Source organism: Erythrolamprus reginae, chromosome 2 (genome assembly GCF_031021105.1).
Source record: "Erythrolamprus reginae isolate rEryReg1 chromosome 2, rEryReg1.hap1, whole genome shotgun sequence".
NCBI lineage: Eukaryota > Metazoa > Chordata > Lepidosauria > Squamata > Dipsadidae > Erythrolamprus > Erythrolamprus reginae.
In genome coordinates, this window is record NC_091951.1 from 13,592,928 (window position 1) to 13,618,239 (window position 25,312).

Below are 25,312 nucleotides of genomic sequence, written 5' to 3' on the forward strand. Positions count from 1 at the left end.
GATGATACAGGCATTCTGGGAGTTGAAGTCCACAAGTCATAAAGAGGCCAGAGTCTCCCACCCCTGCTCTAAAGCATCATTTTTAAAAACCTGGGCAAGAGTATGGACTGGGGGATTCTGGGAAAGGAAGACCACACATCTTAAAGTTATGAGACTGAAAAATACTGTTCTAATTGTTAAAACTTGGAGGCAACCAGACTGGATTTACACCCGAGCCCAGAAGCTTCTCCTAACTTTTCTTCATTTGTCACCTCTTTGTTTTGTCTCAAACATTAAGACTCACTTCACAGAGCTTGCTAAGCTTAAATTGTATTGGGCAAGTGCATTAACCAATTTGTTGTTTATCTATTTCTTCCTCTATTACACAATATCCTATATAAAAAGAAAACAGAACTCTTAACATATCATAATTATATAGATCACATCATTAGCATCAAAATCCACTCTATCATTGTATTGTTATATTCATTATATTATTTTGAATCAGTCCTTTTTAGTTTCACATAGTAACCATTCAGTTTTACCTTTTACCAAATCTTTTATGTAGAAGATACAGTGGTACCTCTATTTAAGAACTTAATTAGTTCCATGACCAGGTTTTTAAATAGAAAAGTTTGTAAGTAGAAGCAATTTTTCCCACAGGAATCAATGTAAAAGCAAATAATATGTGCAAACCCATTAGGAAAGAAGTAAAAGCTTGGAATTTGGGTGGGAGGAGGAGAAGGAAGAAGAGGAGGAGGACAGTCACTGCCGAAGGAAGAAGGTGAGGTGAGGGAATAAAAAAAATCTAAAACTTTGAGCTTAAAAAAAAAAAAGAGGGACTCTGAGGCGGAGAGGAGGAACACGCTCCTCCCATACACCCAGTGAGAGGCTGCCTCCCATACAATGCACCAGAGAGAGAAACCCAGGCGGGTGAGAGGGGGGGAGGCTTCCTCCCTGCTTTCTCTTCCTTCCCATGCTGAAGGGCTCCCCTCTTCTCTCGCTCACTTGCTTTGAAGCCGGTGCCTTTCCTTCACCATGGTGATCCTCGGTTTGGCTGAAGCCGAGTTGATTTGGCCAGGATGAAGCGCCCCCTTTTGTCTTTCGCGCTGGGTGTGTGGGAGGCTGCGTGAGGGAGTCACCACAGTGAAGTTGTTTATTCCCTCTCCAAGCGCCCAGAGAAAGGAAAACTCTCCGTTCGCTCTGGACTGCCAAAGCCTCCCTAAGCGCCACCGAAAGGCTCCTCTGGCAGCCCAGAAAAGCCCGAGATGGCTGGGATTAAAGGAGGAATGGCAGAAAACTGGCCAGGCCTTCATGCCACTCTCAAATTTACAGGGAATTTTTTCTGGGCTTGGGTTCGTAAGTAGAAAATGGTTCTTAAGAAGAGGCAAAAAAAAATCTTGAATACCTGGTTCTTATCTAGAAAAGAGGCGTTCTTAAGTAGAAGCACCACTGTACTTCTAATGTGTATTCATTTAATCCATAAGGTGCAGCAGAAAGAAAAATAGACACATCAAAAAAAGAGAAAAAACTAAACTAAACTGAAGTCTCCAGTATTTATCATCTATTCATACCTCCAATATATAATTTTATATTGTATTGAAGCGAAGAAAAAGAAACATAGTGCGTTATAATCCAACACTTAAATTAATTTTATATATCAAACCTAAACAATTCATATTTATTTATTTATTTATTTGTTTGTTTGTTTGTTTATTTATTGTTAGAGTTGGAAGGGACCATGCAGGTCATCAAGTCCAACCCCCTGCCTAAGCAGGAACCCTACAGCATCCTAGCCAAATGGCAGTCCAATTTCCTCTTAAAAATGTCCAGAGTATTGGAGTTCACAATGTCCGCTGGTAGGTTGTTCCACTGGTTGATCGTTCTGACCGTCAGGAAGTTCTTCCTTATTTCCAGGTTGAATCTCTCCTTGGTCAGCTTCCAGCCATTGTTCCTCGTCTGGCCCTCCGGTGCCCTTGTGAATAAAGTGATCCCCTCCTCTCTGTGGCAACCCCTCGTATACCTGTAGACTGCTATCATGTCTGCTCTGGCCCTCCTTTTCTCTAGGCTATCCATGCCCAGTTCCCGCAGTCTCTCTTTATCTTATCACTGTTAAAATCTAATTTAATGCTTTTACGGATAAAACAAACAAAACAGCAGACAGTCTCTGGTCTTCTAACCCCAATCATCCATTTTGTTTTAATTTTTCTACCCTTTCCTTTTTATATATGTATTTTTTCCATCTCCACTTCCTTAGCTTAGTATCTTTTTTCTTTTCCCCATTGTTGTGTCCAGAGGACAGTTAGGCCTTGTACCCGCCCCATATTCCTTGGGCGAGAAAATACTGCAAGGTGATTGGTTGGCTCAGCCTGGCAGCCCAGGATATATATAGCTGCCAGGCACGGACATGTTGTTGTTGTCTTGTTTCCATTCTGTGAACCGTTACCTTCTGCTCTAATAAAAAGAACCGTTACTTACTCAGAGAGTTTGCAGTTGATTCTTGTAAGGATACAACACCCATCTTCTTCTTTTTTTCTTCCTCTCACTGTCTACTCTTTCCCCCAACTCCTTTTCTCCTTCTTAAACGTATTATTTGATCCTTATTGGTTTTGGTTTTGCTGAAAAATGCAAGTAAACGCTGGCTTTTGACCAAAGCATCGTAAAACACGGTCCTGTGACTGCAGGAAGTTGTAAACACCCATAAATGCTACGAATTTGGGGGGGGGGGGGGGAAGGTGGGCAGTCTCCGCCATTTTGGAAGCAAGTTTTAAAGTATCCCTGAGGAGGTCCGTTCTATCTTCAAACGATTACTCAGCAATTGGTCATAAGTGAACTTGTACCTGTAGGGGAAAACAAAAAGATGAAGAGAAGGCTAAGATGACTGAAATCATCTTGGAGAGCTTCAACCAAGCCTAGTGGTGGAGCTCTTGCCTCACAATCAGGAGGTAGTGAGTTCGATCCTAGGTAGGGTCTCCTGCTTGGGCAGGGGGTTGGACTAGATGACCTGCAAGTAGTGTTCCCGCTAATTTTTGGGGGGTGGGTGGGTGGAAAAGTATAGTGTCTGAGCGGCAGTCCCTTTGGGACTGGGCAGCACAGAAATAATAAATAAACAAAAAAAACAAAAAAACAAACAAACAAACAAATAAAAAACCCACCCTGTTTTGCCTCAGAGATTTTCAAAATAAAATACTGTACTGTGTGTCTATAACAGTGAGCTCATAATAGGGCAACTGTATCAATATCAAAATGCCACTTAAATAGTTGAGCTAGTTTCAAACGAGATTTTGATTTTCTTTCTCTCTTCTTTACTCCCATTCTTTTTCTTTCTCTTTTCCTTCCTCTCTTTTTTCTATCTGTTTCTCTCTCTTCCTCTCTTTCTCTCTCTCTCCTTCCCTCTCACTCTTTCCCTCTCGGCTTCTGGGCAGGTTTGGAAAACTCTGAGTTGATGATAATTTTTAAGTGAGCGATTGCTCACTGCTCAGCTTAGTGGGAACTATGCCTGCAAGATCCCTTCCAACTATTAATCTGTTAAAGAGAGCAAGAAGCCTTCTTTGACACTGCAGTCAAATTAGATTATATTTCCCCAAATTTATTTAATTGAAATTCACAGGAGACCAGAAAAGGATCAGTGGCCAACATCATGCTCATCAGCGGCCGATAAGGTCCCACAGAGTTGGCCTTCTCCGGGTCCCGTCGACCAAACAATGTCATTTGGTGGGCCCCAGGGGAAGAGCCTTCTCTTTGGCAGCCCCGGCCCTCTGGAATCAACTCCCCCCAGAGATTAAAACGCCCCCCACCCTCTTTGTCTTTCGTAAATTACTCAAGACCCACCTATATCGCCAGGTATGGGGGAACTGAGACACCTCCCCTAGGCTTTTATATTTTATGTTTTTGGTATGTATGTGTTGCATGGTTTTTAATTGTTGGGGTTTTATATATTGCTCTGTTTTAATATTAGATTTGTTGCAATGTTATATTGTCTTTGATTATTGTTGTCAGCCACCCTGAGTCTTCAGAGAGGGGCGGCATACAAATCTAATAAATTATTATTATTATTATTATTATTATTATTATTATTATTATTATTATTATTGTCATTAAGGTGTTGGATAACCATTTGTCTGAAGTGGTGTAGGGTGGGTTCCACTTAACTTCGCCACCATTTTGCAAGCATGTGTGCTCTGCTCGCACTTGTGTACCCTCATGTAATTTCATTTCCGTGCATGTCCAGTAGCTGGAATCGACCCAAAACACAGCTGAGGAGGTGATCAGTGGTGCTTCGGATGAAGAAATAAAGGTCAGTATTAATCCGGGGGCAGATGGGAGGGCCTTTCTTCAAGCAGCGAAAAAGGAGAAGCCATCGAAACACAGTAAAATTAACCCAAAATTTCAAAAGAAAAGATGAATGCATCAGATCCTTGACGTCACCAGAGGGTCACTACTGTTTGGAAGATCCGGTCCAAACTGGGAGGAACACCCCCTGGTGTAGGGTTCTGAGTTGATGATGATTTTTAAGTGAGCGATTGCTCACTGCTCAGCTTAGAGGAACTATGCCTGCAAGATCCCTTCCAACTATTAATCTGTTAAAGAGAGCAAGAAGCCTTCTTTGACACTGCAGTGAAATTAGATTATGTTTCCCCAAATTTATTTAATTGAAATTCACAGGAGACTAGAAAAGGATCAGTGGCCAACATCATGCTCATCAGTTTTATATACTGCTCAAAAAAAATAAAAGGAACATTTAAACAACACAATATAACTCCAAGTAAATCAAACTTCTGTGAAATCAAACTGTCCACTTAGGAAGCAACACTTATGGACAAATCAATTTCGCATGCTGTTGTGCACATTCAACTTTGTACAGAACAAAGTATTATATGAGAATATTTCATTCATTCAGATCTTTGGGTGTTTCCTTTATTTTTTTGAGCAAGTGTGTTATCTGGGTATATTTATTTTTGAGAAATGATAAATGGTAATAATAGCAATGATATTCATAACATTAATAACAATCACGTAATAATAGTATTTGCTTATCCATTTTAGTAAACCTTTATTTACTAGATTTGTATGCCGCCCCTCTCCGTAGACTCGGGGAGTCTACGTTTATATAATTAATAATTCTCTTAAGCTTTTAATTTTGTAACTTCTGTTTCTATTAGTTAGCCATTGGTAAAACAAATCCCGTGTCAAAAAATATTCTGTTTCTTCCTTCTCCTTAATTTTAATTTATCTATTTTTGTACATTCTAATATTTTTTTTAATTACACTTTCATCCATAGGGATTTCTTTGTTCTTCTACTGTTGTGCAAACCCAATTCTAGCTGCTGTTAGCACATGTAAAATTAAATATGTATTTCCTTTATTGTATTTTTCTGGTAAGATACCCCAAAATATTTCTGGTTTTAAATCTGTATGTTGTTTTATCATATTTTCTATATGTTGTTTTACCATGTATGTGTTGTAGTTAGCTCTGGCCCAACTCCTGCCCCAAGGACTGTGGATGTGGGGGAGACATCCACATGCTGCAGGCCTGTTTTGCCCCCAGTGGAATCTGATGATGAAGGCTCCTCTGACCAAGAAGACATGAGTGACAGGGAGGAGGAGAGTGTGGCAGACAGCTCAGAAGGAGATCAATTATCTCTCTCCTCCTTGGATTCGGAACAAGAGTTAATGATACAGCCACGCATGCGGAGAGCGATGCATAGGCAACAACAACTGAGATTATTATCAAAGAAAATGAGGCCACCTGTGGTTGGGTGGGACTGTGGTAATTAGTGAGGCTGCTATAAATAGCAGCCTGTGGGTTTGGCCATTGTGGAGGATTATCTGATCCTTGTGTTTCGTGACTGCTTTACTGACTGACTTTTTGTGTGCTGATTTTTCCCGGCTTTGAAACTAAACCAGAGCAAAGTGTGTTTCACTTTGTGAAAGAAGAAGGACTGTGAATTGCCTCACAGTGCTATACCAAAAGAGGGCTTAGTTTAAGGGAATTTTCATTATAAAGAACATTGTTTTGAATTTTCAAACGTGTGTGTGTCTGAAATTTGTACCTGTGAATTTTGGGGAGGATTCTGCCAGAGAGCCTGACAGAACAGTATGTATTTTTGTTCAATATTTTTTTTTTGCCTTTGATCATGTCTACCACAGGATAATACAAATCCTGTATCTGATTACATTTCCAACATTTAGCAGGCATGTTACCTCTTATAAGGCTGCCAAAAAGAGCCCTTCAGCCCTTCCGGAACGACATGGGAATTCTGGGAGTTGAAGTCCACAAATCATAAAGGGGCCACAGTTTTAGACCAACCCTAGTCTAAAATGACAGACTTAGAGCCAAATAGTCACTGCAGAGCAGTTGGTTGGAGGGGCTCCAATCTATAGCCAGCTTGGTCTAGTAGTGAAGGCACCAGGCTGGAAACCAGGAGACGGTGAGTTGTATGAAAGCTTGCTGGGGCCCGTTGGTCTCTTTCAGCCCAATCCACCTCACAGGGTTGTTGTTGTGGAGAAAATAGGATGTGGAATGTTTGTTGGAGATGTTACTTTATAAAGGTGCGATAAAAATCTAATAAACAAAGAAACCTACTTGAGGGGGCTGCAGGCAGCCCGTAATAATTTTATGTCCCTCAGAAAATTTTGAATCTGGATTGTCCCCCTACTCCACTTGCCCATCATTCTCATTGACATCTTTGCTAGGGTTTGCTCTCAACTCACAGCCTGACTTGATTCTCAGATGGAAAACATTAAAAAATCAAAACATTTGGTAATATTTCTACTCACAAGGAGGGTCATTCTTTGGCTCATCATCTCCTTTCTTGAATCCTAGGTTGTATAAAGAGAGACAAGAGGAAGAAAGCCTTGTTAGAGGAGAACACCACAACAGAAGCCAATCAATGATAGGAAGGCATAAGCTTTAATGAGCTCATTTTGAACAGATTGGGACCAGTGTTCCCTCTAATTTTTTTGGGGGGGTGGGCGGAAAAGTATAGTGTCTGAGCGGCAGTCCCTTCAGGACTGGGCGGCACAGAAATAATAAACAAACAAACAAACAAACAAATAAAAAACCCACCCTGTTTTGCCTCAGAGAATTTCAAAATAAAATACTGTACTGTGTGTCTATAACAGTGAGCTCATAATAGGGCAACTCTATCAATATCAAAATGTCACTTAAATAGTTGAGCTAGTTTCAAACTAGATTTTGATTTTCTTTCTCTCTTCTTTACTCCCATTCTTTTTCTTTCTCTTTTCCTTCCTCTCTTTTTTCTATCTGTTTCTCTCTCTTCCTCTCTCTCCTTCCCTCTCACTCTTTCCCTCTCGGCTTCTGGGCAGGTTTGAAAAACTCTGAGTTGATGATGATTTTTAAGTGAACCATGGCTCATTGCTCAGCTTAGAGGGAACTATGATTGGGACAACTCGTTACAGCCAACTCGCCACGGCCATGTTGCCAGAGTCAATTCACCTTGGCCAACTCGCTTACGGGATAACTTGCCACGGCCAACTGGCGACTGGACAATTCAACAATTGAATTTCATTACTTAAAATATTTAAAAATAATTTTAGTTTTTGCCATTCACCTTTTATTTTGTCCCTCCCTCGACATCCTTTCTTTAATAATTCTATTCCTCCATTTCTTCAATTTTATTCTAACTCTTGTCCCGCAGGAAATTGGCCATGGAGAGTTGGCCGCAGCAAATTCTCCTGGACCCCACTTCAAAAGGTGCATTTTGTTAGAATATTCACGACTGAGAGAGCCAGTGGTAACAAGCTCAGCCAATGAATAAGGCATAGCAACTAAGTCAGCCAATGGGAGTTAAATAATTTTGAGTCTGTGCAGAGAATCGAAACTGAAAACACTCTGTTCCCTAGACTCTGAACTAGAAGCTGCTTGTGTTTTACTTTTAACTGTTGCTACATTGAAGATCTCTGCTAATGGTATTGTAAATGTATATATTATATTACTATATTTATAAAGAAGTTATACATTCAACTTTGTACAGAACGAAGTATTCAATGAGAATATTTTATTCATTCAGATCTAGGATGTGTTCTTTGAGTTTTCCCTTTATATTTTTGAACAATGTATATTATATTACTATATTTATAAAGAAGGTATACATTCAACTTTGTACAGAACGAAGTATTCAATGAGAATATTGCATTCATTCAGATCTAGGATGTGTTCTTTGAGTGTTCCCTTTATATTTTTGAACAATGTATATTATATTACTATATTTATAAGAAGTTAATGAATCAGCTGAATCAGTCATCTGTGTGTGCTTCTGGAATTGATTTTCATGCAACAAATTCTAATATACACCACAAAAGCTGATGCCTGAAAAGAGGCTCCCAAGGCCTGGGAGAAAATATAGGTGTTTAATACCCTCCAAGGGGAAGATAGGTTAGGGATTAAACTGGAACCTCAGGGACGGGGATGTTGTCCTAGTTCCAAAAAGAGGAGCAGTAATAGAGAATAGCACACTTCTTGGATTCAACCGAAAGCCAACCCAATATAATTCAAGCATTCATTTGCTTTGATACAAATGGAACCCTGGATTTTGATCTTTCCCCCAACTAACTTCAGATTGTGTCCCCTTGTCCTTGTGTTCACTAATAGGAAAGTGAACACAAGAACAAGGGGACACAATGTGAAGTTAGTTGGGGGAAAGATCAAAAGCAACGTGAGAAAATTTTACTGAAAGAGTAGTAGATCCTTGGAACAAACTTCCAGCAGACGTGGTTGATAAATCCACAGGAACTAAATTTAAACATGCCTGGGATAAACGTATATCCATCCTAAGATAAAATACAGAAAATAGTATAAGGGCAGACTAGATGGACCATGAGGTCTTTTTCTGCCGTCAGTCTTCTATGTTTCTATCAATGATCAATGGATCATTCCCCTGAATGGAAGTGAAATGGGGAAAACAGCAGCAGAAGCAGCAAGAACATTTTCATTGAAACCCTTCTCTTTGACCAAAGCCTTTGAAAGAGGCAGTTCTGTGGTGCCCCTTCCCAACTCAGAAGGAGAGTGGACTGTCCGAACATCAGACTCAACTAAATTAAGGCTGGAGTTCCAGCAAGAGGCTGAGATTTCAGATGCTCCACAAGAGGGTTGGGAAAGCAGGGAAGGAAGGGAGAATGGAGGAGAAGAAAAAGAAAAATGAAAAAAAAAAGAAGAGGAGGAATGAGGAGAAAGAGAAGAAGTGGAGGAAGGAGGAAGAAGAGAAGGAAGAAGGAGGAAGGTGAAGAAAGAAGGAGAAGAGGAGGATGGAGGAGAACAAAAAGAAAAATGAAAAAAAGAAGAGGAGGAATGAGGAGAAAGCGAAGGAGTGGAGGAAGGAAGAAGAAGAGAAGGAAGAAGGAGGAAGGTGAAGAAAGAAGGAGAAGAGGAGGAAGGAGGAGGAGAAAGACCAGAAGAGGAGGAAGAGGTGGGAGGAGAAAAGGACGGCGAGGAGGAAGGAGGAGAAAGATAAGGAGGAAGAAAAAGGAAGGAGGAGAAACAGAAGAAGAGGGAGAAGAGGAGGAGGCAGTTTGACCCAGTGGTTAAGGCACCAGGCTAAAAAGCAAATGACCAAACATGAGTTGAAGTCTCATCTTGGCCATGAAAGTCAGCTAGGTGACTTTGTCTCAGCCCAACCCACCTCACTGGGTTGTTGAGGTGGGGGGCGGGGGATAGGAGGGAGGTGTGTTGCATATGTTTTCTGCCTTGAGTTATTTGGGAAAATAACAAAGGCAGGTAATAAATAAATGAATAAACAAAGATGCAACTAGCAGATAAGCAAACAAGCTCCCTGAAGGGAGACACATGGGAGGAATCGCCCCATCTTCTTTCAACTACCCAGAAAAGGATACTTACTGCGAAATGCCAAGATCCCAACAATTGCACACATAATGACAATGCCAGCTGCAGCAGCACCAATGATATACCACAGGTTGAACCTGGATTGTGGAACTGGATTGAGAAAAAGAGTAAATCACTCAATGGGAACCACCAAATATCTGCTTATTGGGCAAAAAGATCTCCAACAGTGAGAAAAATAAAGAGATCTACCGAGTTAAGAAATGTCAGATGTCTTTACGTCATAGAACAGTGATGGCGAACCTTTTTTTCCTCAGGTGCCAAGCATCTCAGACATTAACACCCTTAAAAATGTCCAAAGATACTTCACCAGAAGAGCCCTTCACTCCTCCACTCGAAACAGAACACCCTACGAGACTAGACTTTCAATCCTGGGTCTAGAAAGCTTAGAACTAAGACGCCTTAAACAAGATCTAAGTATTGCCCACAAGATCATATGCTGCAACATCCTGCCTGTCGGCGACTACTTCAGCTTCAACCACAACAACACAAGAGCACACAACAAATTTAAACTTAATATTAACCGCTCTAAACTTGACTGTAAAAAATACGACTTCAGTAACCGAGTTGTCGAAGCGTGGAACTCATTACCGGACTCCATAGTGTCATCCCCAAACCCCCAACACTTTACCCTTAGATTATCTATGGTTGACCTATCCAGATTCCTAAGAGGTCAGTAAGGGGCGAGTACAAGTGCACTAGAGGGCCTTCCGTCCCCTGTCCTATTGCTCTCCTATATCTCCTATACCTTTCTTCTATTCCTATATCTCTTCTTCTATTCTTTCATTGATATGTTCTATTACTATACCTTCTTTTCTATTATTTCTTAAATTGTTTCAACTCCTACCCTCAAAACGTCGCTACAGAGCACTGCACACCAAGACAACTAGACACAAGAACAGTTTTTTTCCGAACGCCATCACTCTACTAAACAAATAATTCCCTCAACACTGTCACACTTTCTACTAAATCTGCACTTCTATTCTACTAATTTTTCTCATCATTCCTTTCACCCATTTCCTCCCATGTTGACTGTATGACTGTAACTTGTTGCGTATATCCTAAGATTTTTATTAATATTGCTTCTTCATTGCTTATTTGACCCCTATGACAATCATTAAGTGTTGTACCACATGATTCTTGACAAATGTATATTTTATTTTATGTAAGCTGAGAGCATATGCACCAAGACAAATTCCTTGTGTGTCCAATCATACTTGGCCAATAAAAATTCTATTCTATTCTATTCTATGTATTTTACTATGAGTATCTCCTCTATAACCTTCATCATGTATTTTACTATGTGTATATAGATATATACCCACTAAAACCCTCATTGTGTATTGAAATAAATAAATAAATAAACAAATAAATAAACAAACAAATAAATAAACAATTCAGTGCCTGGGGAGGGTGAAAACAGCCTCCCCCACCACCCCGGAGGCCCTCTGGAGACTGGAAATGGCCTGTTTCCCAACTTCTGGTGGGGAGGGTAAAAATGCCCTTCCCCATTCTTTCAGAGGCTCTCTGGAAGCCAAAAACGTTCTCCCAGAGCCTCTGTGCGAGCCAAAAATCAACTGGCCGGCACACACATGCAAATTGGGGCTGAGCTAGGGCAACGGCTTGCGTGCCAGCATATATGGCTCCTTGTGCCACCTGCCATAGGTTCACCATCACTGTCATAGGAGATGCCCAAATTTCCATTCCACACATTCTACATCTACACTAGCAGTCACTAACCTTTCAGATCTCAGGACCACTAAATTAGTAATTTTAAATCTCGTGGACTATTAATATATATATTTTTTAGAAAAAGATAAATAGTATTTGATGAAACATTAAAATGCAAATATTTTTTCTGCGGTCCACCAAAATTTTCTCACGGACCATCAGTGGTCTATACCAGAGATATCAAATTTGATTACATTGAAGGCCGCATCAGGGCTGTGTTTGATGTTGGGAGACCAAGGTGGGTGTGGCCAAAGTGGGTGTGGCCAGCTTGACATCCCTTGTGTTGGAGGCGCCTGTGAGGGCCGGAAAGTTCTGCCAGTGGAAATGGTCTCCCGAGTTTTCAGCTGTGACAGCCTCCTGCAACCCTCTGACAGTGAAAATGAAGCTTAGGTGGGCCCAGGCTCCGTTTTTCCTGATAGAGGTACCGCAGGCTGGTCCTTTGCTGTTGCCATAATGGCTCCATAGGCCAGATCTAAGCACGCTGTGGGCCAGATCTAAGCACCCCGTAGGTAAAAATACCGAAGAAAGTCTAGTTGCCTTTTGAAAAACATTTTGGGACAACCAAATTTGATTGAGAATCTCTATCAGGGTTCAGCAACCTTAAACACTCAGAGCCAAAAAGGTCCTAACTGGAAGCCCCCATTCAATTATGGAGCCAACCAGAAGTCCGGTTCACCCATCATAGAGTCTTCTCCTAGTGTGGCATCCTTTTTCCTCTCCTTAGAGGAAGTAGGTTCCCGTACCATAGAGTCTTTTCATTGCATGGCATCCTATTTCCTCTACCTGTTCTAACTAAAAGCCCTAGCAATTGTGGAGCCGACCAGCACCAGGGGGATGAAAGAGCCACATGCGGCTCCAGAGCCGCAGGTTGCTGACCCCTGATCTCCATAAGCAATTTCCCATAGACAGGCAGCTTTTCTCACCCTTAAGGGCCAGTTCCAGAGGCTCAGCCAGACCGTCGTGATCCACATAGCACTGATAACGGTCCCTTTCTTGGGGGTCGATCTGGATGCTGAGCCAGTAGTGGTAGGTCCCATCCGAATTGGGGGCCACAGACTTATGGAAGGTGTCCTGCAGCCAGACCTCCCCGTCCCTCGTCCAGAAGGCATCAATCTCCCTGGGGTAGAAGCCATAAGGTTCACAGATGTGAGTTTCCATCCCATCCACCAGCTCCGTCCTGCTGCTCATCTTCACCATTGGAGGCTCTGGGGAAAAAAGGGGTTTATGATCAAAACTGAGTCTCCCTTGAAATCATCATGATTTGAGTGTTCAGAGAGGGGCAGCATAAAAGTGTAATAGAAACATAGAAACATAGAAGACTGATGGCAGAAAAAGACCTCATGGTCCATCTAGTCTGCCCTTATACTATTTCCTGTATTTTATCTTACAATGGATATATGTTTATCCCAGGCATGTTTAAATTCAGTTACTGTGGATTTACCAACCACGTCTGCTGGACGTTTGTTCCAAGGATCTACTACTTTTTCAGTAAAATAATATTTTCTCACGTTGCTTTTGATCTTTCCCCCAACTAACTTCAGATTGCGTCCCCTTGTTCTTGTGTTCACTTTCCTATTAAAAACACTTCCCTCCTGGACCTTATTTAACTCTTTAACATATTTAAATGTTTCGATCATGTCCCCCTTTTTCCTTCTGTCCTCCAGACTATACAGATTGAGTTCATGAAGTCTTTCCTGATACGTTTTATGCTTAAGACCTTCCACCATTTTTGTAGCCCGTCTTTGGACCCGTTCAATTTTGTCAATATCTTTTTGTAGGTGAGGTCTCCTACTAATAATAAATCATTATTAATTATTATTATTGTGCATCGTGAGCCACGGTGGCTTAGTGGTTAGAGTGCAGTACTGCAGGCTACCTCTGCTGCCTGCCGGCTGCCTGCAATTTAGCAGTTAAAATCACACCGGGCTCAAGATTGACTAAGCCTTCCATCCTTCTGAGGTGGGTAAAATGAGGACCCAAATTGTTGGAGGCAAGAGGCTGACTGTGAAAAACACTGCTGAAAAAGCAGTGTGAAGCGGTATACAAGTCTAAATGCTATTGCTATCACACATGCAACCAGAACTAGGTGTCACCCAATAGATCCAAGTTGCTTGGAACAGTTTCTTTTAGCCAGAAAAACATAAAAGCACTTTATTTAAATGCAGGTAGTTTTCGACTTAAAACTGTTCATTTAGTGACCAAAGTTACAATGGCACCGAACAAAGTAATTCGTAACTCTTTTCACATTGATGATGATGATGATGATGATGATGATGATGATGATAATAATAATAATAATAATAATAATAATAATAATCATGATCCACTGGAACTTCTGCCGGAACTACCATTTACCAGTGGCAAAGAACTAGTGGGATCATAAGCCTGAAAAAGTGGTTGAAAATGAGCAAGCAAAACTACTGTGGGACTTCTGACTTTAGACTGACCGAATTCTGAAGCATAACACACCAGACACTGTGATCGTCGAGAAAAAGAAAGTATGGATCATCGACATCGCAATCCCAGGGGACAGCAGAATCCCAGAGAAGCAGCTAGAGAAATTAATGAAATACGAAGATCTAAAAATCGAGCTGCAACGACTCTGGCATAAGCCCGTGAAAGTGGTCCCAGTGGTACTTGGCACGCTGGGCGCAGTGCCAAAGGATCTCAGCGGACATTTGAAAACCATTGGAATTGACAAAATCTCCATCTGTCAATTGCAAAAGGCCGCTTTACTGGGATCGGCAAACATAATTCGCCGCTACATCACGCAGTCCTAGGTGCTTGGGAAGCGCCCGACCGGTGATGAAATACGAAATCCAGCATAGTGATCTTGTTTGCTGTGTTGTACTGACATAATAATAATAATAATAATAATAATAATAATAATAATAATAATAATAATAGTAATAGTAGTAGTAATAATAATAATAATAATAGTAATAATAGTAATAATAGTAGTAATAGTAATAATAATAATAATAATAATAATAATAATAATAATAATAATATATTAGATTTGTATGCCGCCCCTCTCCAATGATGGTTGCAACATTCCCACTGCCACGTGATTTACATTTGAATGCTTGACAACTGGCTCACATTTATGACGGTTGCAGTGTCTCAAAGTCCTTTAGCAAAGTTCTGATGAGTAAAAGCCAATCGGAATCAAAACCGAGTTAGAAGGGACCTTGATGGTCTTCTAGCTCAAGCCAGAGCTAAAAGAGTCCAGCTCAAGCAGGAGACCCTATACGAGGGATGTCAAATTCAATTTCATTGAGGACCACATTAGGACTGTGTTTGACCTCGGGATTTGGGGTGAGCCAGCTCAACATCACTCGTGTTGGAGACTCTGGTGGCAGCGCCAAAGCTCTGCCAGAGAAAATGGGCTCCCGAGGGCTGTTTCCGGATGCAATGGCCTCCTGCAACCCTCTGCCAGTAAAAACAGAGCCTATGAGTGCTGCCCTCCTGAATTCCTTTTTCACTGGCAGTGGCACCTCTGGTCAGTCCTTTGCTGTTTCCAGAGCGGCCCCATGGTGTACATTTCCACCCATGTCAATTTAGTGGAGCGGTCAATGTGCCGGTGCCTTGAATCCATGAGGGTCTGGGTGGGAGTTAACAGGCTCAAGTTCAATGCAGACAAGACTGAGAGTCTTCGGAGAGGGGCGGCATGTAAATATAATAATAATAATAATAATAATAATAATAATAATAATAATAATAATAATAGTTGTTGTTGTTGTTCTGGCTTCTGGTAGAAATTTAGCAATTACAAATAACTCTTATCATATGCATTATATCATGAATAAAGAAACTCCATTTATTTCTCTGCTCTTCTGGAATTCAAACACATTTCGTACACGCATTTATCTGTTGTTCTGTTATCTCCCTTGACTGCATTTCTCACATTCCTTCTCCTTCTCCACTTAACAAGATTTATTTTCCTAACAGCCTGATCTCTAAAAACAGCAGCCCTGACTGTTAATCAACACAGAATACTTTTTCTTACTTGAGAGCAGCAAGAAAAACCTCCATTTTTCTCATCGGCAACGTTGAAACTCCACCCTTCTTCCCCACTGACCCCCTGACGTGCCAAATACATCACTACAGTATTTAACCCATTCCTCTCCTTAATATCTTCTTTCAGACTTCTGTTTTCTACGTTTTTGGGCCCTTCTGAATTTAGGGTTGAGCCAGCGAGTGTCTGATTCTCCCTCGCTAGATCCTAAACTCATAGCTCCATCCTGTGGCTGGCCTCCCACGTGTTCTACTACCTGTAACCCCGGGCCTCCCACTAATTCATAAACACTATCTGAATCAGAGTCCTCAATATCTTCATCATCCTCCAACTGACCAGGAGTATGTACAAACAATTATTATTATTATTATTAGATTTGTATGCGAAGACTATTATTATTATTATTATTATTATTATTATTATTATTATTATTATTATTATTATTATTATTATTATTATTATTATTGGTTCTGCCTTCTAAAGACTCCACCATCTGTCTGTCTTTGAACCTACACAGGAAACACTTGCCACACCGAAACAATACGTGGAGTAGCAGCTTCCCCACACTTTTCTCCCTGGCCATTTCTCTGTACCTTTCCTCAAGGACGCGTTCAATCCATAGTGCTCGTTCTTCTTCATCCACTCCGTGCAGGTGCTCTCCAGGTAGCCCCTGAAGCGTTGCATGATGGCGGTTTCACTCTCCCATTTCCACTTGATTAACAGGGCTTCCTTGTCGGCTGCGAACCAGCTGGAGGTCCCCATGTCGTACTTGAGGAAATGCCTCCCGTCGTAGCCGTAATGCCAGCGTCCGCTCCTGGTCCCGTCTTCCCGTACTTCACAAGTGATCATCATCTGGACGATGTGATACCCTGAAAGAAGCATCCCCAGAGTTAAGGAGGAAAAGATCTCTCTTGGGAGATCGGGGAAAGCCACTCCCTGCAGAGCTCGAATTCTGTGACTGCTGAGACGAGAAAGCAGGGAAGACAAGGATTACAGGAAGAGACCTTGGGGACCACCTGAGGTCAAGACAGAATTCGGGATCTGTAAGACTCAGCCTCACTATGAAGGAACTCACCATAAACGAGGTGTCAAGCCTGAATTTGATTGGGGGGTGGGTGGGATTGTTTCAGAGGTGGGTTCCAATACAATCCTAAGCTGCATCAACAGGGGAATACACTCTAAGACCAGGGAAGTCTTAATACCACTCTACTACGCCCTGGTTAGACCACACCTGGAGTACTGTGTTCAGTTCTAGTCACCACACTTCAAAAAAGACATTGCAACTCTGGAGAAGGTGCAGAAAAGAGCAACCAAAATGATCAGGGGTCTAGAAACCAAGACTTACAAAGAGAGACTGCGGGAACTGGGCATGGATAGCCTAGATAAAAGGTGGGCCAGAGCAGACATGATAGTGTAGCAGGATAAGAACGACTTGAGATGCACAAGTTTATTGCATGTGGTTCAGAATTATATCAAAACACTTCTGAACAGTTATAAAACTGTCCCTTGGGAGTATTTATACATATGCAAAAGCGGAGAGTGAAATAACCAATTATATATCAAAGAGACAAGGTTATATGATGTAAAAATACAGAAATGAAAGTTACAAATCTGAAAGTACCTGCGGTAGGCATAAAGAAGAATTTGTGGTTAATAAGTGGTTATATTTGTATCAAGCTATATGCCAGTCTATCTGCCTAGATTTGATGGAATCAACCTTGACAGCAAGAGGGGAGTATATGGTCCTTTACATTTGGGCTTGAGTACTTCCCTGTTATAGTCTTTAACCCACACCTCTTGGCCAGGGACAATGTTATGTGTAGAAGTTACAAGAATGTGGGGTCTGCATTGTAATACATAATCTTGGAGTTCATTGACAGTGGCATTTAACGTCTGTAACTGTTTAATTTTAAGTGAATCTGCCACATGTGTGGAGGATTGGACCGTGGGGGGTAAAAGATTGGGGACTCTCCCATACAATAGTTCGTAAGGCGAAACATGTATGTTCTTTTGAGGGGCACATCTCACAGCAAAAAGGGCCATTGGAAGAGCATCTGGCCATTTAAGCTGAGTTTCCTGACATATTTTAGCTAGTTTATCTTTAACAGTTCTGTTAAACCTCTCCACACGACCACCGGAGGGCGCATGAAAACTACAGTGAAGTTTCCAAGTAATGCCAAGCACCAAAGCAATCTTCTGGGTGCTCTTATGGATAAATTCCGGACCGTTGTCTGAGGAAATTCTCGAGGGCAACCCATACTTCGGAATGATGAGGTTTAGTAGAGCCTGGGTGACTTCCGTGGCTCATTTAGTCTTGGTAGGGATGCACTCAGGCCATCCCGTATAAGTACAAACAATAACTAAACAATCACTGAAGACCAAGTTGAAAAAGCATTACGTGACCTTAAACCTTCTCTATCAGTCAGACCAGATGCTCTATGTACATACTTCCTAAAAAAAGCTCTCTTCTGCCATAGCTGAACCACTAAGCATAATTTTTGAAAAATCCTTCAGAACCAGCACACTTCCTAAGCTATGGTCGAAAGCAATGGTCATCCCCATCTTCAAAAAAGGAGACCCCTCTCTTGTAGATAACTACAGACCAATTTCACTATGCTGCGTCCCATGCAAAGTCATGGAATCAATTATAAACAAATCAATTACTCTCCATTTAGAAATTAATAATTTGCTCTCTAACAAACAATTTGGTTTTAGAAAAAAAACTATCCTGCAACCTGCAGCTCCTCCACTGCAAAAATATATGGACAACTCATCTAGATCAAGGGAAATCTACAGATGCAATTTATATTGACTTCTGCAAAGCCTTTGATTCAGTGGTCCACGACAAACTACTCCTAAAACTCAAATCCTATGGCATCTCAGGATCCCTCCATAGCTGGATTACAGCATTCCTGTCAAACAGACAACAAGTGGTCAAAATAGGAAGCACCATATCCACCCCCGTCCCAGTTAAAAGTGGTGTTCCCCAAGGTAGTGTACTGGGACCAACGCTCTTCATTCTCTACATCAATGACCTTTGCCATTACATCACAAGCAACTGTGTCCTCTTCGCCGATGATGTAAAACTCTTCAACACCACCGATAACACAACTACTCTCCAAAAAGACCTTGACGCTGTTTCTGACTGGTCTAACACATGGCAACTCCAAATCTCAACTAGCAAATGCTCTGTCCTACACATTGGGAAGAAGAATCTGAACTCCAAATACGAACTGAATAATCAAATTACCACAGATAATCCCCACTCGGTTAAAGACCTTGGTATACTAATAACAAAAGATTTAAGTGCCAAAGCCCACTGCAACAATATAGCCAAGAAGGCTTCAAGAGTTGTAAACCTAATCCTACGTAGCTTCTGCTCTGGCAATCTCACACTACTTACCAGAGCTTACAAAACTTTTGCTAGACCCATCCTCGAATACAGCTCATCTGTTTGGAACCCATATCGCATCTCAGACATTAACACCCTTGAAAATGTCCAAAGATACTTCAGCAGAAGAGCCCTTCACTCCTCCACTCGAAACAGAATACCCTACGAGACTAGACTTTCAATCCTGGGCCTAGAAAGTTTAGAACTAAGACGCCTTAAACAAGATCTAAGTATTGCCCACAAGATCATATGCTGCAACGTCCTGCCTGTCGGCAACTACTTCAGCTTCAACCAAAACAACACAAGAGCACACAACAGATTTAAACTTAATATTAACCGCTCCAAACTTGGCTGTAAAAAATATGACTTCAGTAACCGAGTTGTCGAAGCGTGGAACTCATTACCGGACTCCATAGTGTCATCCCCAAACCCCCAACACTTTACCCTTAGATTATCTACAGTTGACCTATCCAGATTCCTAAGAGGTCAGTAAGGGGCGAGTACAAGTGCACTAGAGTGCCTTCCGTCCCCTGTCCTATTGCTCTCCTATATCTCCTATACCTTTCTTCTATTCCTATATGTCTTCTTCTATTCTTTCATTGATATATTCTATTCCTATATCTTCTTTTCTATTATTTCTTAGATATATTTTACTATGAGTATCTCCTCTATAACCTTCATCGTGTATTTTACTATGTGTATATTGATATATACCCACTAAAACCCTCATTGTGTATTGGACAAAACAAACAAACAAACAAACAAACAAACAAACTAGCAAGGCATTATAGGGGCCAGAGCGGGGCATGTCAGTAAAGTCTATCATAAGGGAGTCAAAAGGGTAATTACCCCGCGGCTGGTGTCCCTGCGGGAGTGAGGGACCTTGTCTGGGGTTATTAACAGCGCAGATTTCACATCTGGCGCACACATTCGCAGCCAGTGAATGGAGTTTGTTAATATAGACTTCCCTTTTGAGGGCATCGGCTAGAGCCGTTTCCCCTAAGTGTAGCTGGCGATGAACCTGGTTAACAACCTCCCAGGCTAAATGAGTCGGGATGAAAACCCGTTTGTCAGGCAACACCCACCACCCTTCCTCTGTTTGTGTTGCTTCTAAAGGGATGGTGAGTTTGACATCTTCCCGCGAGTAGTGAGGCGCCATGGGGGTGTCGGGGATCCACAAGGCAAAAGAATGAGATGGCATTTCCGATGGGGTCTTAGAGAGAGGTGTCAGGGCTGCTAAGCGAGCTTCCCTATCTGCCTTCGCATTTCCCAATTCAACATCAGTGTGACCCTTTTGGTGTCCTCGGCAATGCATAACCGCCACTTTCGTTGGTAGCCACACACTGTCGAGGAGACGCAAAATCTGGGCACCGTATTTAATGTCCTTCCCTCCCGCAGTAATGAGATCTCTCTCTCTTTGTAGAGAGCCCCATGAACCTGGACTGTCAGGAAAGCGCATTTAGAGTCAATGTATATATTGACGCATTTCCCTTCAGCTAGCTCCATGGCTCTTGTGAGCGCATGTAGTTCGGCAATCTGGGCGCTAGTTCCAGGAGGGAGGGGCAAGGCTTCCCAGATGTCCGAGAGGGTTACAACTGTGTAACCCGCTTTTCGGACACCGTCTAAAAGAAAGCTAGTACCGTCCATGTAGAGCACATGATGCACACCTTGTATCAGAACATCAGTCATGCTTGGACGGCTAGCAAAAGTTTCATCAATAGTCTAGACATCATCAATTAGCATAGACATCAGAGAGTTATTGTTAATGGTGAGTATTCTGAGCAGAGACAGGTTACAAGCGGTGTGCCACAAGGGTCTGTTCTGGGTCCTATTCTTTTTAATATGTTTGTGAGTGACATAGGGGAAGGTCTGGTAGGGAAGGTTTGCCTATTTGCCGATGACTCTAAAGTGTGCAATAGGGTTGATATTCCTGGAGGGGTCTGTAATATGGTAAATGATTTAGCTTTACTAGATAAATGGTCAAAGCAATGGAAATTGCAGCTTAATCTTTCCAAATGTAAAATAATGCACTTGGGGAAAAGGAATCCTCAATCTGAGTATTGCACTGGCAGTTCTGTGTTAGCAAAAACTTCAGAAGAGAAGGATTTAGGGTTAGGGATAGTGATTTCTGACAGTCTCAAAATGGGTGAGCAGTGTGGTCCGGCGGTAGGAAAAGCAAGTAGGATGCTTGGCTGCATAGCTAGAGGTATAACAAGCAGGAAGAGGGAGATTGTGATCCCCTTATATAGAGCGCTGGTGAGACCACATTTGGAGTACTGTGTTCAGTTCTGGAGACCTCAGCTACAAAAAGATATTGACAAAATTGAACGGGTCCAAAGATGGGCTACAAGAATGGTGGAAGGTCTTAAGCATAAAACGTATCAGGAAAGACTTAATGAACTCAATCTGTATAGTCTGGAGGACAGAAGGAAAAGGGGGGACATGATCCAAACATTTAAATATGTTAAAGGGTTAAATAGGGTTCAGGAGGGAAGTGTTTTTAATAGGAAAGTGAACACAAGGACAAGGGGACACAATCTGAAGTTAGTTGGGGGAAAGATCAAAGGCAACATGAGAAAATATTATTTTACTGAAAGAGTAGTAGATCCTTGGAACAAACTTCCAGCAGACGTGGTTGGTAAATCCACAGTAACTGAATTTAAACATGCCTGGGATAAACATATATCCATTGTAAGATAAAATACAGGAAATAGTATAAGGGCAGACTAGATGGACCATGAGGTCTTTTTCTGCCGTCCGTCTTCTATGTTTCTATGTCTGGATGCAATCATGGACTTGGACTAAGTCTGGTTCGGGCAAAAGGGTAGCTGGGTTCAAAGCGGCAGACTGGGCCAGGGTGACTGAACGATTATGGGTCAACATTGCTTGGTATTTCAGGATTCTCGGATTAGTGAGCCACATGTGTCCCTTTGCTTCGAGAACCGCTTTTAGGGCATGTGGGGTTTGAATGTGCAGATCCTGGCTGAAGGTGAGCTTGTTCGCCTCCTGGCTCAGGAGGGCAGTTCCCGCGATGGCCTTGAGGCAAGCCGGCCACCCTTGGGATACCCTGTCTAACTGTTTGGAAAGGTAGGCAACTGGCCGTTGCCAATTGCCTAGCTTTTGCGTTAGGACACCTACGGCTATGTTCTGTTTGGTGTCTGCAAAAAGACAGAATGGCTTTTCAAGATCGGGCAGGGCAAGACTGGGGGCATCCAACAAAGCCTTCTTTAAAGCTTGGAAGCTGGATTTTTCGACTGTTCCCCATTGGAGGGGCTCTTTCTCACTGCCCTTCGTTACCTCGTAAAGTGGCTTTGAGATAACACTAAAGTTGGGGATCCAGATCCTACAGAAGCCGGCAGCTCCCAAGAACCCTCGCAGATCCCGCTTCGTTTTAGGTTCGGGCAATTGACATATGGCTTGTTTTCTTTCGTGACCTAGTGTACGTTGGCCTTTCTGGATATCGTATCCAAAATATCGGACATTCTGCTGCACTAGTTGGGCTTTCTTTCTAGAGGCTTTGTAGCCTCTTTCTTGTAAGAGCAATAAGAGTTGGGACGTGTTTTCCCAGCACTCGTCTTTTGTGCAACCTGTCACCAATAGATCATCCACGTATTGTAAAACAACATTTGGAGGTGGTAAAACTAGGTCTTCGAGATCCGTGGCCAGGGCTGCCCTGAATAGGGTCGGGGAATTCTTAAAGCCTTGTGGCAGTCTGGTCCACGTGTACCGGCGTTTTCAGCCAGTGGTTGGGTCTTCCCATTCAAAAGGCTCTGGGGTAAAAAAGGGGTTTATGATCAAAACTGAGTCTCCCTTGAAATCATCATGATTTGAGGGTTCAGAGAGGGGCAGCATACAAGTGTAATAGAAATATATAGAAACATAGAAGACTGACGGCAGAAAAAGACCTCATGGTCCATCTAGACCAGTGATTTTCAACCTTTTTTGAGCCGCGGCACATTTTTTACATTTACAAAATTCTGGGGCACACCACCAACCAAAATGACACAAATCAAATAAATAAATAAATAAATAAATAAATACATACATACATACATAAATAACCCCCTCATATATACAATCCCAGGTAACATCCCCTTATAAATACCTGTACAGTCAATCATCAATCATCCCTCCTGAAATTTATACCACTGTCTCATTTCTGGGTACTTCTCCTGTCTTTCCCCCTTTTCTCTCTCATGTTTCTCATTTCTCTCTCTTCCTCCCTTTTTCCCTCATTCCTTCTCTCCCTCCCTTTCTCTCTCTTTCCTTTCTCTCATTCCCTTTCTCTCTATCCTTTCTATCTCTCACTTGTTCTTTCTCTCCCTCCCTTTCTGTCTCTTTCCTTTCTCTCATTCCCTCTTTGTCTCCTGGGGCTGACTGCGGCTGCCCTCCACCCCCCACCGCGGAGGGAAAGCATTTGGCATCGGCACCGCCAACCCCCCCTCCACGAGCAGCAAAAGCCTCAGCGACGGAGCCGAAAGGCAAACGGCGCGATCCGTCACTTAGGCTTTTGCTGCTCCTGGAGGGGGGGGAGGATTTTCTCCTCCCCACCCCCCCCGGCAGCCAAACGTCGCTGAGGCTTTGGGCATCGGCGCCTTCCCCTCCACGAGCAGCAAAAGCCTCAGCGACGGAGCCGAAAGGCAAACGGCGTGCCCTGTCGCTGAGGCTCTTGCTGCTCGTAGAGGGGTGGCGCTGATGCTCCCCTCTCGCCGCCCCCCCTCTCCCCGCGACTGCCTGGGGCTGCTGCAGCCGGCACGCTCCCGCTCCCACCGCCAGTGCCCTCCCGCCGGGCCCAAAGGACACTTGCCGCCGACGCCAGGAAACTCCAGCTGGGCGGGGCGCTGCCGGTGCCTCCGAGCTCCCACTCGCTCTCCTTTTTCCCGCCTTCCTTCTTTGGGGCCCAGCAGGAGAGCGCCAGAAACCGCGGCAACGGGCAGGAACCGGGGGACAGCTGCGAGTGGGAGCTCGGAGGCACCGGCAGCGCCCCGCCCAGCTGGAGCTTCCCTAGGAGCTTGGCGGCACACCTGACTGTGTCTCGCGGCACACTAGTGTGCCGCGGCACACCGGTTGGGAAACGCTGATCTAGACTGCCCTTATACTATTTTCTGTATTTTATCTTAGGATGGATATATGTTTATCCCAGGCATGTTTAAATTCAGTTACTGTGGATTTACCAACCACGTCTGCTGGAAGTTTGTTCCAAGGATCTACTACTCTTTCAGTGAAATAATATTTTCTCACGTTGCTTTTGATCTTTCCCCCAACTAACTTCAGATTGTGTCCCCTTGTTCTTGTGTTCACTTTCCTATTAAAAACACTTTCCTCCTGAACCTTATTTAACGCTTTAACATATTTAAATGTTTTGATCATGTCCCCCCTTTCCCTTCTGTCCTCCAGACTATACAGATTGAGTTCATTAAGTCTTTCCTGATACGTTTTATGCTTAAGACCTTCCACCATTCTTGTAGCTTGTCTTTGGACCCGTTCAATTTTGTCAATATCTTTTTGTAGGTGAGGTCTCCAGAACTGAACACAGTATTCCAAATGTGGTCTCACCAGCACTCTATATAAGGGGTTCACAATCTCCCTCTTCCTGCTTGTTATACCTCTAGCTATGCAGTCAAGCATCCTACTTGCTTTTCCTACTGCCCGACCACACTGCTCACCCATTTTGAGACTGTCAGAAATCACTACCCCTAACCCTAAATCCTTCTTTTCTGAAGTTTTTGCTAACACAGAACTGCCAATGCAATACTCCAATTGAGGACTCCTTTTCCCCAAGTTCATTATTTTACATTTGGAAACATTAAACTGCAGTTTCCATTGCTTTGACCATTTATCTAGTAAAGCTAAATCATTTACCATGAAACCATGGAACAAGCTTATTGAGCCAATTAATGAGGAAGGCAGGAAGATCCGTAAGAAAAATGGAGCTTTTCCCTCTATTGCTTTCCTCTTGCAGGATACCATCCACTACCCGCTCACTGCTCACTCACCTCCACTTTGGTTGTAACGTTTTTGGAGCATGTACACATTCTCCTGAAAGTCCTCCTGGTCATCTCGCAAAATCGAGGTGTACCTGTCGTAGAATCTGGGATCTTCCTTCTCCAGTGTATTTATCCAGTCTACCCGAGGATGCATCTTCCTGGTGCGGCTTTCATAGCGAGTGATGAGCTCATTGTTCACGTAACCCTCGGCGGAGAAGAGTGGCAGCCCCGGACAATCCTCAGTCGCAGAGGAGTAGCTCACACGGATGACGTGGGGGGAAGAGCCTAGGGAGAAACCAGGACAGGGTGGATTTGGAGGGGGAAACGGGCTGCAGACTGAGACTCCA

General features: G+C 42.7%; 1 protein-coding gene across 4 annotated transcripts in view; it reads right to left on the reverse strand.

Moving 5' to 3' along the window:
• Positions 1–289: 289 nt before the first annotated feature.
• The window catches only part of LOC139159763 (class I histocompatibility antigen, F10 alpha chain-like), a 30,377-nt gene continuing 5,354 nt past the window's right edge, over positions 290–25,312 (reverse strand). The window contains exons 2-7 of one of the 4 annotated variants that reach the window (XM_070737137.1): positions 24,975–25,250; positions 16,181–16,456; positions 12,493–12,774; positions 9,836–9,931; positions 6,760–6,801; positions 290–2,819 (exon numbers count right to left, since the gene is read on the reverse strand). In XM_070737137.1, coding sequence (XP_070593238.1) covers positions 2,791–2,819; positions 6,760–6,801; positions 9,836–9,931; positions 12,493–12,774; positions 16,181–16,456; positions 24,975–25,250 — 1,001 coding nt within the window. In that variant the 3' untranslated portion in view covers positions 290–2,790. Of the gene's footprint in view, positions 2,820–4,530; positions 4,560–6,759; positions 6,802–9,835; positions 9,932–12,492; positions 12,775–16,180; positions 16,457–24,974; positions 25,251–25,312 lie in introns of those variants that run through there. The other 3 variants (XM_070737138.1, XM_070737139.1, XM_070737140.1) reach the window with 3 other exon arrangements.